Here is a 15,358-nt window from a genome sequence, read left to right on the forward strand (position 1 = left end):
TTTGGTATAAGCCATTTTGCTGGGCTTAGTGGATCCTATGATGAGAACACACAGGAGAGAGCTGACCCTTGTGGATGTTCAAATCTAGTAGGAAATTTAAGTCAAAGAAATACAGTCATCTGTGTTTAAAAGTGAGCCCAGAGGGGCGCCTGGGTGGCGCAGTCATTAAGCATCTGCCTTCGGCTCAGGGCGTGATCCCAGCGTTCTGGGATCGAGCCCCACATCAGGTTCCCCCACTGGGAGCCTGCTTCTTCCTCTCCCACATGCCCTGCTTGTGTTCCCTCTCTCACTGGCTGTCTCTCTCTGTATCAAATAAATAAATAAAATCTTTAAAAAAAAAAAATAAGTGAGCCCAGAGCCTGCTGCAAAGAGTAAGAGATCAGAGGAGGGTCTACAGAGGAGATGGCATCTGAACTAGAAGTAGAAGGGCTTGTAGTAGGTCTACCAACGGATTTTATTCTAGCGCACCTTAGAGTCCGTCAAGATAGCAACACTGGTTTGCTATGGGAAGGCACATGGCATGTTGGGAGACAAGGTCCGTCCGATATAAGCCAGAGCCAATGTCTTAGATGAGAGAGATACAGAAAAATTAGGTTGGGACTAAAACATGGAGAATTTCGATGCCAGGCTGGCAAGTGTGAGCATCAGCTAAGGGTGATCACTTGAGGACCTACCATGAGCTGAGGATTCTTCTGGTAGAAACAATGAAGAGATTTTGTTATGATGTTACTGCTGCAAGGGAATGGGTGAACAGGGAGTAACATAATTAATGCAGTATAATGAGAAAATGCCACATAAACATGCCGATATTCCAAACCAGGATGGAGTTCTCTTGATATAATACAGTCTTCTTATGTTCTAAATAAGTCCAGTTCTTATGCTGGAGTTTTTCTCTCAATGTGGCGTTACTAGCTCAGGTAGAACATAGAGGGACATAGGTTACGGTATTTTCTATAGAAAGACGAAGGCAATTAAAGGAAAATTTTTTTAAAAAATCTCCAAGCGAGGGAGTTGTTGTTTTCTTTTTTTTAAAGAAGCTAGCCCTGAAAGATTACAAGTTGTTGATGGCAGGAAAAGCAGTAAGAGTGACCTTCTAAACACACAATGTGGTCATTTACGGTACCGACTGTTAATGCCAGAAAGAGAACAGCTTTAAATAGGAATCCATCCATCCCATGGAAGACTCCTGAAGTGGACAGAGTGTAATTGAGGCAAGGCTTTCTGGGAAAGAAACATGTTATGGTATCTGAGTCCATGTCAGAGAGTTTTCTGTATTACCAGCTAACTCTTCCCTGACGAAGAAACACAGCATGCCGTGTACCCGATTGCTGACTTTGTAAAACTCTGCTTATAAGGAGCCTGCTCCCGTGCTGAAAATAAAAATCAGAAGCGACTTGCAAAGAAGAGATATTGAAGGAGAGGCTCACAATCTAGTTTTCCATATTAATGTTTCAGTGCCCGAGAGAAAATGTGATTTACAACCCTACTTAATAAGAAAATTGTTTCTTCATTACCCACATATTGCTACTAATACAATTCCTTAATGTGCTTCATAACAAAAACTCAATCGTTCTATAACCTGTTTAAATTTGAAAGAAATAGGTAGAGGGAAGGAAAGTATAGGACATTTCGGCACAGCTGTATTGTATTAGAATCAATGATGCTGAAGTGGAAGATGTCAGTTCTAACTCTGTTACCAATTCCAGGGGAAAAAGTGAGCACATCCATCTGGCTTTAGGATTTATTGGGTTTGTTACTTCAGAAAAACTTGGATATTGATCCTGTAGAATAAGCCAATACCAATTTGAGTAAAACAACAGTATATTAGATTCTTGCTCCTACTAATTTTCTGTGATTCGAGAAGGGATAACACTTCATCACCCAAGATGTCAGGGCAATTTCTGACTCAACCATGGATTCTAAACCCTGATTAAACATTGGTATTGTAATAAATGACATAATGTTTGATTTATTCCAGCCTGTTTTGTCCATCTAGAATTAGTCTGGTTTTTTCCTTCTGCGCATTTATTCAGAAAATATTCACTGTGTTCCTGCCGATCGCCAGGCACTCTGCCACTGTGGAAATTGCAGTGGGGAGCTCGCGATATCAAGATGCACTTGCCTACCACTCTAGGGCACTTACTTCTATCTTTTAATCCTTGTAGCCGTGCTGTGTGCTAGAAATTTTATTTCTCCATTTATAACTAAGGGAGCTAAGGCCTAGAGAATTTTTTTGTTTTGTTTTTTTAATTGGCCATGGTCACAAAGGTAGCAAGCCAGCATTCAGATCCAAATGGGCCAGGTTATTTCTACTTCATTCATGTCAAAATTTCCTTTTTCCTTTTCCTTTTTTTTACAAACGCATACTGGTTTAGTTTAACTTGTACTCCCTGGTCCATGTGTATCCCTTTGCTATAATCATATATTCATCTTACTTTTATCTCATACTGAGCCTTTCCTAAGTTTTAGACTTGTTATTTAAATAACAATGATGGTGATCAGGGGTCAGCAGACTATTACCATGGGTCATATAGGACCAGTCACCTGTTTTCTAATACAGAGGTTTTATTAGGACACAACCCATGCCATTTGTTTACGTATCGTCCTAGCTGCTCTCTTGCTCCAGAGGCAGAGTGGAGTAGTTGAGGGACATACCGTATGGCCTGCAAAGCTGGAAGTATTTACTATCTGTGTCCTTACAGAAAACCCCTGATATGGGTCATGAGAAAAATATTAGGAGGGGTGCCTGAGTTGCTCAGTTAGTTAAGCATCTGACCTTTGGTTGTGGCTCAGGTCATGATCTCAGGGTCATGAGATCAAGCCCCGAGTCGGGCTCCACGCTAAGCGGGGAGTCTGCTTGAGATTCTTTCTCTCTCCCTCTGCCCCTCCTCCTCCCCATGTGCTCATGCTCTCTCAAACAAATAAATCTTAAAAAAAAAAAAAAAAAAAAGGAAAGAATAAATATTAGGAAATTTTTATTTTTCAGATACTACCAAGCCAGGTTAATTTCACTGATAGTTTTATTTTGGTTAGAGGCAGACTATTAGTGTTCAAGAGAGAATTTTTAATGATTTTATGGCCTTGGGTAGTTAAGTAATCTTGGTGAAGTCTTTTTTCATGTGTATGGTATAGATGCTGATAAAACAGTTCATATTTGTTGAACAAATTATGTTAGTTGGTCCATGTTTAGCATTTACCGTAATGCCTGGCATTTAAGTATTTGGTTTGTTTTAAGAGCACAGGCAGCCCAGAATCAAATCCTACCTCTGTCACCTACCCATGTAAATTTGTGTCAGTTAACCTTGAAATCCCACGGTTTCCCTCTGTAAAGTAGGTAATACCTACCTCATTTTAATCATTTGGTGAGGATTCAATGGTGTGATCTATGGCAAACACTTAGCACAGTTCCTGGTAGACAGTAAGTGTTCATTTAACCTAAATTGCTATAGTTGTCACGATTATAAGCATTATTCTGATTTTTCAGAGAACTAATGTTCACTGCTAATTAGGAATGCCAAAGGTAAACCAACAAATTGGGGTTTTTTTTTTATTATAAAAAGCGTAAGTGTGTTGTATCCATATCTGTTGGCATAATAGACGTGATATTTATACATAGATGTTAAGAAAAACAATCTAAACTCGGTTTCTTGGTTAAACTATTTTTTATGAATACACATTGTATATTCAAATACCTGCAGTTAAATTTTATCTCCAGCTGAAAATTCAACTCAGATAGTATTAAATGCTACTGCATTTCAAGATAGTGTTTCATTTTTTGGGGCTATTTTGAAGTTCTTGGAAGTTCATCTATTAAATGGACAGAGACTGATACAGGTAGCTCTTTAAGCATCGCGTATGATGATGAAGTTAAAAAGTTTGATCTAATGTTGCTTGCCTTGGGCTAGATGACTGAACTCTGCAGAATTAAATTATTTCTCTTCTCCCTCTGGTAATCGTTAATCTGGGAGCAGCACCATGTGATTTACTGCTGCATGTTCCACCAACATCAACCAGACATGCCCAGGTACTGGGCATTGCCTTGGTTCCTGGGGGCACAGGGATATGAATAGGGTAGCTCGCCCATGTTGCTTCCAGCCATTCCTGCACACTCCCTCCTGCGTAGAGACACAAGTCTCTTCGACCTGGCTGGTAAGGCACTTCGACATCACAGAGGAAGGAGAGGGCTCAGCCTGGAGACAGAAGTTTTAACTAAGGCATTTATGAGAAGCTGGCATGTGAGTGATTTTTTAAGAAGAATCGAGATTTGCCAGTTTGTGGAGCACCAAACAGAAGGAATATGAGAACCGTTGTAAATAACTCAGAGTGGCTTGCACTGATCTCCAGGGTAGAGAAACCAAACCTTAGCCTAATTCTGACATCTTCACTGTTACCTGTCTGTAATGGACGTGACACTTAACAAGGTGTCCTGGGATTCACTAATAGGATTCTTGCTTCTCATTCATATTCTACTTTTTACCAGGTTTGGGGGAAAACCGAACATGACTTGGGAGCAGGAAAATGTGCTCCCATACTCTCGTTGGAGGCCTCATAGTAGTGTGCTGCCCAAAAATGAAAATAAAGATCCAGTTTGTATTGAGGAACAAGGCAAAGGAATAATGGCTCCTCCCTTTTGAAGTAGCCTTCCCCTCAGTGTTATGACTGAGGGCAAGTAAATACACCCTTCTTCCTGGACCAGAATGTAGCATCCTTCCTAATGATGTTGAGAGAACTCATGTTGGCACAGAGATGTGCCAAGGGGCAGCCTATTCTTTGGTGCCCATGGCATGACAGCTGTTGATGTTGAGGTGTTTGCTAGAGACCAAGCATGGTGTTGACTGCTTCTTTTCATGTAGCTGGATGGTCCCAACTCAGAAACCCCAGTCAGGTAGTTTACTTAAAACGTGAGAGTGAGGATAAGAGCCATATAAAAAATTGTGTGTGTATACGTATAATTCTCTATTTTTTAATAAATTTACTGAGATATAATTTGCATACCATGAAGTGCAGAATTCATTGGTTTAGGATATTCTCCAAAATCTGCGTGGCCACATGGGAAATTATACTTTTGAACTTCACATGGCTAGCAGTGCTCATGGCATGTACTTTTCATGTTCCATTCCTACACTGTTTGTTTCAAGACTCAATGTTAGTAATGGACATAATCAGCCAAAGGTATTTTAATGCACTTGTGACTAAATCTGTTAAAAATAAAAAATAGTTTGATTCCATTCAACTCCAGAAACCAGATAAAAAAAAAAAAAATGCTAGTCTTTCTCATGTTTTTCCCCAAGTCAGTTACTGTTCAAACATATACAAACGCCTCAGACACTACAGTAGCATATATCTACACAACATGGAGTTTCCAATTAAAAAAAATAATAATAAAAGAATCCAGCAAGTGAGAGAACAGTTCATTATTCATTTAGACATCATGTTATTTTCAGAGGCCCACCTTTCTAACCAGTCCATTTGCTTCACTGAGTAGGGGCTCGGATTCCACGGGCAGGTAACAGAATTGTGGGTTTTAATGGAAATCTGTAGTTCTCTTGTAGAAAAATGCTTCCTAGAGTTTTTAAGCAGGGTGGGTTACAGCCTAAACACCTCTTTCACTCAGCCGTCAACCATTTTGCCCTTCTCGAAATTCATTGCTGGTTTGTAGCCACCTCTTCCAACTTCTGACCTGTTAGGATTTTGTTAGAAGATCAAGAAATCAAGGCGAGGTGAGCCTGACTGAATCTCACCTCAGAAAGATGCTCAGTAAAACCTTTCAGCCTTCCAGGCAGCAAAAGCCCAAATTTTAAAAAATTAAGAGACTCTTAGGGCACCTGGCTGGCTCAGTCAGAAGCACATGCGACTCTTGATCTCGGGGTCGTGATTTCGAGGCCCACGTTGGGTGTAGAGATTACAAAAAAGAATAAATAAGTAAACTTTTATAAATAAGTAAATAAATAAAATTTGAGAGACTCTTGAAATGATAAAAGGAGTTTAGAACTGAAGACTTGTCAAAGGTGCGCTGTGTTTCGTTTATCATGGTAAGACTGTTGGAGTATTTAACTGTGAGGATAGGGTTGTCTCTCTTTTTCTTAAATTTACTTTATGTTCTTGTTGAATATAACTTCTGAGGCAGAATATGAGAGTATGACAGAATCTGGGCAGAAATTTTGTGTTCCTTGCATGTGAGTTTGAATTCCTAACGCTTCATGAGAGAAACATAGAAGGCCCCTGTTGGGCAATCTCATGACTAAAGCCATTCTGGAATTTAACAATAGTTGTTACTTAAGATTTCTGAGGTGTCAGTGACTGTTGCTTATTAGCCCCCAGTCTCTGAATTGGGCATAATTACTGCACTGCAGCGTGACTCCTTCTGGTGTTTGCGTGGACTGTGGCAGTCTCAGCATGAACAGTGTTTGGGGCCCGACAGTTCTTCATTTTAGGATGTTCAGTAGCACTCTCCCTCCCGCCAGATGCCAGTAACATCCCCCAGTCGTGACAACTAAAAATGTCTCTAGTCTTTGCCGGATGTCCCCTGAGGGGGAATGGGGGCAGAATCTCTCTGGTTTCTAATTTCTGGACTGTGATACTGGGATCTCCAGTGATGCACAGCTTTAAATATGTGAGCAGGGAAACAACCCTGCAAGATTGTGTCTCATCTTAATGTTGGCCGTAACACTGAAGTCAGCGCTTGCACATTGTAGGTACCCAGTGAACATTTTTTTTCTGAGAAGAATAAGTAAATAAAACATAAGCTCAAACAAAGATGATAAATACTCATTTATCAGGTAAAAACAGGTATCTGGTAAGATATGAAATGTAGCGTCATGGCTTAGAGACAAATCGGCACAAAATTTTGATTTTTTTTTAATCTTGTGTGTGCATATTTGCCATATAGACAGTGAGAGATGGAGAAAAACTGCCTTCCTAGCTTTGTTTGGTATTTTTCCAAAAGCAATTCACTCTCCCCTGGTACACTGTTTTAAAATAGCAAATGGCGGTTAGTGTCCGTATAGCAATCAGGGACACATGTTCTCAGCTGGGGCTGCCCATCCTTTCCTGGTAGGTCCTGTGACAAGGGACCAGCTAAAATGGCAAGGGGGAGACGCCCAGTCTCCCCCAGAAAAGGTCATGAAATAGCAGGACTGTCCTCCAACCAGGACTGGAATTATCTAGAAGCATCCTTTTTTGTTGCAAGAACAGGAACTCCATGTAATTCTTTCTTGACGGAGAGGTGATAAAAGTAAATTTCAAGCCTCCTCCGTTGCTTCTTTGTTTATTTCTCTAAATAAAAATAACTTTATTTCTGGTGTTTTGGCATGTTACAAGAACATTATCACTTAAATTCAGATTTCTGAGAATTCGTAAGTTTTCATAGACACATATGTAAGAAAATTATGATGTTGGTATTGGATTTGAGTCACAAGTATTGAAACTCTGTCAAAGAAATATGTATGGCTAACTCCTAAAATTTAGCTTTTGAGATAGAACATATCTGAGTCTTAACACCTCTACTAAAATATGTTGTATTCCTCTTTTCCCAAAGATATGTGGACTTCTTTTTCTCAGCCAAAAAGCTGTGCTTCTTTTTACTCAATCCTTCCCCTCTGGGCATTTTGGAAAGTGATTGAATCTTCCATATCTGGTTTTGACTCTTCAACTACATAAAAGATAGGGTTGATCACACTGATTTCTCAAATACTAATGTCCATTCAAGCCATGAGGCACTTGCTAAACGTAGATTCAGAGATAGAGCTCTGAAGTGGGTCCTCAGACCCAGGTGTGCTGGCCCCATTGATCCATGGACTGCACTTTGCAGGTAATTTCTAGTAGCATTGCATGCATGCCCCTCCTACCTTGCAGATGTAGGAGATTGAGACGGGGAACAAGAAACAAAGGGAAAACCATCCTTATCTATGGTGGTGGTGTTCTTAATATATTATCAGATATTACCAAGTGTGAAAGAATCCTGATGTGTCTTCCCACTGAGGAATTTTGTAGAAATTCAGCTCTGAGGACCAAACAAATTAGAAAACTCTTACTATCTTGCTGTATATGTAACTGTGACTAGTTTCACTTGTGCCCATATAATTCCTCTCTTTGGTGCAGTGTAGACAACTTCTGCTAGCCTGTAAAAGGTGATTATACAGGAATTTTGTGAGCCATGACCAGTGATAGCTTGAAATACCAATGGCGGGAGTGTTTACACCATGGAAATCATGGAACATTATAAATCGCACTCCCCCCCCCCCCCCGAGATAATCAGTTTCCCAGCATACCCTGCCTCTCAGTCACTAAGAAAAATCACTTTGCCTTATTTCCAGCAGAGGACATGACCTCTTCTTATCTTATTTGGAATTTGGAGCTTCTTATAATACCATGTTGCTTTTTAGACTAACCACACAGCTTCGTGAAAAACAAGTTTATTCCCATAACCAACAGTTTGTATTCTCATAACAAACAGGAAACAAAGAAATCAGGAAAAGTCAGAGTGGTGCCCTTTCGTGAATGCTGGCCAGCACCGCCACCACAGAGTACCGATGAGTCTAAATCCTTACAAGTGGATCTCCTTCAGGTGGCATTTTATAAATACTCTTCCATCATGGGGAGATGTGAGAATTGGGTCAGGTATAATTGGAATGACAGATGTATGAGATAGCCTCAGAGAATCAGCACAATTCAGTTAACAGGCTGGCCAACTACAGATATCTTGTAGAGACTTCCGTGACACCCATCGTTTCTTACTGAGTCACTGATTTCATGACCACACACAGCTGTTCCTATCACTTGTTTATATGGTCCAACCCATATTTGGGGCTTAAATGAGATTTGTTACAAGACTTTAGTTCAAGCTTGCTTACCTGTTTTTACATGCCTTTATTTCATAAAATACAATTACTGGGTAATAAATATCTGGTCATTTATTGCCCTGATTAGAATTATTTTCTATTGGACAGGCTTTCTGATGACTACTGGTAAATATTTGCAAGCACATTATAAAATTCCCTTTTAATTAAAAGTACGTGTATCTATTGTTGCAAAAAATACGCTCTTAAAAAAAAATCATTGTTTTTCTAGTATGTTGGCTTTTTAAAATTTTACTTATGAGTTAAATGCAAATCTTTCTACTTTATTCGACGGAATATGAGATGTGTTCTAGTAACAGGCTCACAAAATTGCATCCCATGGTAATATTTAGAATTGTAGGCATAACTTAATTAGGCTGAAAAGAAGTTATTTTAAACTGCTATATTCTTTATTAATAGATTGAATGATTAGGCAGATCAGTCAACACTTATTGGAAATATTAAAGATAAGCATATTTAGTAGATTTTAATATTTCTGTCATCATTTTTATTTTATGGTTATAATTAAATGATTTATTACAAGGTCAGACTATATTTGCCCTTTGTACTCTACTTCAAAATTTCAAGATATGGGGGTCCCTGGGTAGTTCAGTTGGTTAAGCATCCAACTCTTGATCTTGGCTCAAGTCTTGATCTCGGGGTTGTGAGTTCAAGCCCCACATTGGGCTCCATGCTGGGCATGGAGACTACTTAAAAAAAATAAAATTTCAAGATATGTAATTTTTAGCTCAAAGAAAATAGGTATACTTGTACTATATATGAATTTTAATTCTGCATATATTCTTGCAGGATATGGAGAAATTTTCCTAGGTAATTTTTTTGTTTGCTTCTTTACAATATCAGAATGTACAATTTCTAGCTTTCTATAAAAAAAATCTTCTAGGATTATTCAAGTGATCGCTTTCTCAAAATTTGTAAATTTAAACCTTATACATTCCATACAATACTAGTTTTATTTTCACATATTCCAGTAGTCAAATAATTGAAATTTAGCTATTAAAAATGAATAATAAAAAGCTTTACATTCTAAAATTATTCTTTAGTTAGTGCTTTATTTAAAGCGAATTATTTGTTAATCTGTTAATTTCGCTTTTTATTGATTTTTTTAAAACACTTTTTACATTATTTATTAACTAATTTTTTTTAAGTAAGCTCCACACCCAATGTGGGGCTCAAACTCACGACCCTGAGGTCAAGAATTGCAGAGTTGCATGCTCTCCTGGCTGAGTCAGCCAGGCACCCCAATCATCTTGCTTTTTAAGAAGGCATTATAATTATTGTACCTTTGAAAGTGGTGATTTTCCCCTGATCCTAGCTGCCACTTTCACAACTGTCTTCATGCTGATATATTTTTAAAGTATAAAATTTTCTAATTTTGGTTGTCCACAATAAAGTTTACTTTAATTGGACATCTATTTAGAATTAATTTTTTGTGGCTGAGCGTTATTTTTGGGACAGTGGACTGCCTTGTCATTTTATATCCTGTAGGGAGCTCCAGCTTTGCTCCTATATTGTATTTGTGCAATATAGATTTTTAGAAAATGGAATTTCTTGTTGAAACCAGCCCAGATCTTGGCAAGGGCCTCCCTTACAAAGATCTAAAATGCACAGAGCTGGTTTTTAAGCACATAAACTCATATGCATTGTGTACGCCAGCATTTCAGTTTATTAAATGGTCTCTTGTCGTGAAGGGTGGATAGAGCTATTCTAAAAGAAGAGATTAAGCCTTCTCTGCCAGCAGAATTCAGCTAGATGCATATTAAGAAACCAGTTTGTGATCTTAGGAGTTTAAGAATTAAATATGAATAAACAAAGATCATCGTTCCTTAGATGTCTGTATAAGTCTGAGCCAATATTTCTGTCTGACGTGAAGCATTCTGAGAAAGATCCCTGCTTCTGTTATTCTGGGCGAATTTTCTTCATTAGGATATGGAAGATTTACTCTGAATAGAAACGAAGGTGGATTAGAATTCAAATGGCTTTAAAATGTGAGTCTTTTTACTTATTATTTTACATTCTGAGAAGAAAATAAAGGTGGAGAAAGTGACACTGCAGTTCTAATTTGCAGGTGGATTCTGTTTGTGGGACTACAGTCCCAGAAGGTCTAAATGCTTTGCATTTAGTGGATGAGCCTGTAAATAATTTCCCACTGAGTCCCCTCTGAAATGAGCCCTCCCGCTCAAGGAAGTTGATGTTCGAGTCCTGACAAGACCGAAAGTGACGGGAGACGCAGCTGGATGGTGGAACGGCGGTGCTGGAGATTGGCCACATTTCCCTCCTGCTGTCCCTGCTCTGCTTTCAGGGCAGCTGGAATGCGGTTTCTCGAAGTCAGCAGATCAGAACCGGCTGGGCAGAGTGCTTGTGTTCAAGAGGTTCCAAAGTGACAGAGAGCCACTTGTACCCCTGCTCTGTGGCTCCTATGTGGGTACTCCATGATAAGTTATTTATTTGACATTAGATTATCACACACTCTTACACCAACTCCGGCTACGTTATCGCATGTTCTGTGTGAGAACTGTGGGATTGATGGCTGTGTCTCACCTCGTCCACATACACCAGAGTCACGAAACTGAGGGGCCTTCGGTGTCAAGAGTGCAACAGCCCTGATAATGTCAGGAGAGCCACCAAAACACTCCCTAAACGTTGTCACTCCATTCTTTGCCTTTTCAGATTGATGTGTCAAGACTCTTGCAGCTGGAGACGCCAGCAAGAATTGTGGGCTCATCGTTTAATTCATTCCATTTACTTAGTTGACATATAAATGGATTTTGAGTCCTGAATGCTTTCTCTGGTTGACTGGGACTCTACAAATTTAAGTGTGACAAAGGGGGTTTGTAGCCATTATCTTCAGACAGAAGAAAAATTGAATGAATGAATGAAAAATGTTTCACTTGTGGTATAGGAAAACAACGCTCTATTAAAATGCCATTTGAGTTCTAGACTGGGAGGTTTTGCCTTGATCAGAAGAAATTACAAGGTGACACACAAAGGCAAATATCCATCATGGATCCTGTCCTTTGATCATCATTCTTTTATCCCATTACTTCACTTCCCCCCCCCCCCAAATTCTCTCACTTTTATTTAGTACACAGGAGATACCATAGAGACACGTTCCTGCCCCTGCACAGCCGTGACGTTCGCTGTGGGGCCTGCAGCACGCGAGCACAAGACAGCCCATACTTGGTACTCTGAGTATAAAATGTGAGGACCGCTGTGAGTTGTTGAAGCACGATGGTTTTGTTGCCGATGGTCCTGTGACTTGAGGACATACCATGGGGGGGAGGCATCCTGCACCCTGTGCCTTTCTTGGTAGCCGCGGCCACTGGCAACTCCAGGGCCAACTTCACCCACAGTATAGGCTCAGAGGACACCGTGCCTGGCAGTCTTGTTGCAGTGAGTACAGCCTGAGGAAGGGATTAATGATGAATATTACCACATCTTAGAAACAAGAAAGAGCCTGTCACATAAACATGTGCAGATTGGTGAGGGAACTACAAGGGAGAGAGCCTGTGGGTGTTTCCTACAGCTGAGAGAAAGAGTCATTAAGGTGCAGGCGTGGAGATAGCTGATGGCTGTGGTTTGCAGGGAGCCCACCTCTAGAGCATGGTGGCTTTTAGCTCTATGGCCCAGAAGCTGCTTTGTCAGTAACTCAGAGGTGATCAGACTCTCCCCCTCTCCCAAAACTTATTTTATCCTTTATGAGTATGACTACCAGTCCTTTACTTTGTGGGGGATAAATCAAATTGCCAAGTGGATGGGGAGCTTGTGAACGGGTTGGCAGAGTCTCATCGTACAGGAGAGCTCTGTGCAGAAAGCAAACTGAAGATACATCATGGCTTGGCAAGGATGGACTTTGAAAGCAGCAGTACTGAATGAGAAGACATTAGAGATGGGTGACCTTGAGTGCTGATGCTCCTGGAGCCAGATACGTCCATCTGAAAACCATCTGAAGAGAGCCAGAACCATCTTGGATATCCGTACACCAGCTTTTCTCCTGCACAGTATTTGACATCTGCCTTCTGAGCTTCGGGTTGACTGCCCTTCCCTGCTCTGTGGACGTCATCATGGTGGTGGTAGCTTCTGGTTTGGCCATCACCTCTGTCTCAGTTGGCAAGAGCAATAAGTGGTGTATAGGAAAGTTAAACAATAGTTCTTGTTTACATAGACATTGTGGATCTTTGTCTTTGAGTGAATGTTTAAAGGATTGAATAGAGAAATATTATTGAATATTCCTAATTTGGAAGCCCTGAGTTTTGCGTGACATTTCTCTTTGAGAAGGATGCTTATCCTTGGTATGATGATAAAACTAATAAGATATCTGTGTGGGCTCAGGCATCCGCAGGCTCTCTATAAGCCTAGCTAGGGCAAGACACAAACTCGGAGGGAGAATTGTTTTACTTCTAGCAAAAATGAAATATACATAGGTGGAAGAGTTCCTGTTCTAATCACCGTAACTTTACAAATGGAAACAGAGAGCTTCTTACACTTGGATCAATCAGAGATCATGACACTGATCTTGGGGAGGGTGGCAAAGAGTGTTGACAGGTAAGATGTGCTTTAGGGTAAAACGGTACATGGTATGTATTAATAAATTAGAGTTAGTTGACGATGTTTTATTGTTTGTGACATTATTGCCCAAAGGACAGATGAATGAAAAATCAAAAATTGTATTTAACTAGAGCTAATAGAATCAGCTGTAAGGCACATTTACAGATGTTACATATGTTTTCAAATAATGGTCAGTGGACAGGCTGGCTCTCTGCAAACTGGATCACATTCAAAATATGTGTAATTATTTTACACTTCAAGGCAAGGTTGTCCTTCATGAGGGAAAACAATCAGAGGTTTGTGAGAGAATACGTTTTTTGCATCATAAGCAGACACAATCCTTTTACCTTAAAGCTGACTTGAGGTTATTCTAGAAGAGAAGTTTATTTCTTAGAGTGAAGGAATGTTGCGATGTGCAGACACTTTGGGGCATTTACTATTAATCTAAAAGCAGCTAAAAGATCTGTTCACCTCCAGCTGGAATCCTTTTATTACTACTAAGCTACGCTCATTAAACCAGATGAGCGTGCACGGCTCTGTTTCAGAGGTCATTCGAAAGTCCCGGTAGGTGATTAAGATGTTGGGCAGAATCTGCCTAATAATCCCAGCCCACGTCACCCCCGGGGAGGACTGATGCCTAAGAAAAGTAAACATGTACGTGAACCGCAAGCCAGTACCTTTTCATGCTAAATGTGGTTCCCCACGTCTCCTCTGATTAGAGGTGTGCTCAGAACAAGCCGAGACGGGGCCATGCCGAGCAATGATCTCCCGCTGGTACTTTGATGTGACCGAAGGGAAGTGCGCCCCGTTCTTTTACGGCGGATGTGGCGGCAACCGAAACAACTTTGACACAGAGGAGTACTGCATGGCCGTGTGTGGCAGCGTCAGTAAGTGGACCTTCCTCGAGCCTGGCCACCTTTCGTCTTTCTCGCCACTGACTCTGCTCTCTGTAACAGATTGGTTTTCCTGGTCCTTGGGAACGGGTCTGTTGCTCCCACTAACCACGTTTTCTGTCCACTCCTCTAACTGCCCGGCGTCTCCTCCCGTCTGTTCACCCCCGAGCACACATCTCCGTCTTTCTCTAATAAAGCATGGCCCTGGATGTGTTCTTCCACTAGCTGTGGTGCCTTCGTCTTGCAATCTCGAGGGACTTCTTCTGAGTGCCTCTCTCTAAGCCCAGCTGGAGTCGCTGTTTTGTCTTCTCGCCTGTTCTCAGCGAATGTCTACGTGTGTGTGTCTGTCTGTGCACCTGTGTGCTCGGGTCTGCGCATGAGCAGTACGTGTGCGAACAAGGCTTAGCCCCGGAAGCCTGGCTGTTGCAGCTTCGGTTGCCCTGGCAAGGCCGATGGTTGTGATGACTACCTTTAAGTTATTCTGTAACATGTGACTTTGATTGTGGTGGCAGAGAATGTGATCGAATTGAACATATGCACCTCAAATGCCCGAAGATAGAAAGGCCCCAGTGGCCTCTGAGCTCTCACCGGGCTGGTTGCAATATCGATTTTTCGTGTCTTCTCTTGGAAACAGAAGAAAACTCTTCACTTAACGTTAGAAACCTTGAATGACAAGAGATTCGGGGAATATAATTTTCAAAGCCTTTTTTCTCGAACTTTCAGCTCTTCATAACTCTGGGAGATAGAGACATGAAGTGACAGTGACTCAAATGTGAGATGAAACTTTTTCCACGGAGGTAGCACTCAGGAGGTAGTGAACCAGACATAGGGGACTTCTGTTCTTATTAACAGCCTTCCGTGTGAAAGTCCCAATTTTATTTATTTACTATTGTTCGTGAGTAGGAGATTTGAACTACTCAAGAAAGAATTACTCAACTTGAGAAATTAAAGATTAAACTCAGTTGGCTGTGCATTTCTTTTTTGAGAGACTCCTGCCTTTTCTCCCTCGTTCTTGTGAGGGTGACAGCTACCATTTCCTGCCTGGGATTCCTAGGGATT

The 15,358-nt window shown here is 40.7% G+C and overlaps 1 protein-coding gene across 4 annotated transcripts in view; it reads left to right on the plus strand.

Moving 5' to 3' along the window:
- The window catches only part of LOC103673071 (amyloid beta precursor protein), a 256,172-nt gene that overhangs the window by 141,124 nt on the left and 99,690 nt on the right, over nucleotides 1-15,358 (plus strand). For 2 of the 4 annotated variants that reach the window (XM_040621078.1, XM_040621079.1), the window contains exon 7: nucleotides 14,126-14,293. The exons of the other annotated variants lie outside the window; for them this stretch is intronic. In XM_040621078.1, coding sequence (XP_040477012.1) covers nucleotides 14,126-14,293 — 168 coding nt within the window. The remainder of the gene's footprint in view (nucleotides 1-14,125; nucleotides 14,294-15,358) is intronic. 4 annotated transcript variants of the gene reach the window in all.

The sequence above is a fragment of the Ursus maritimus genome, unplaced genomic scaffold (genome assembly GCF_017311325.1).
Source record: "Ursus maritimus isolate PB19 unplaced genomic scaffold, ASM1731132v1 scaffold_4, whole genome shotgun sequence".
In the NCBI taxonomy this organism is placed as follows: Eukaryota; Metazoa; Chordata; class Mammalia; order Carnivora; family Ursidae; genus Ursus; species Ursus maritimus.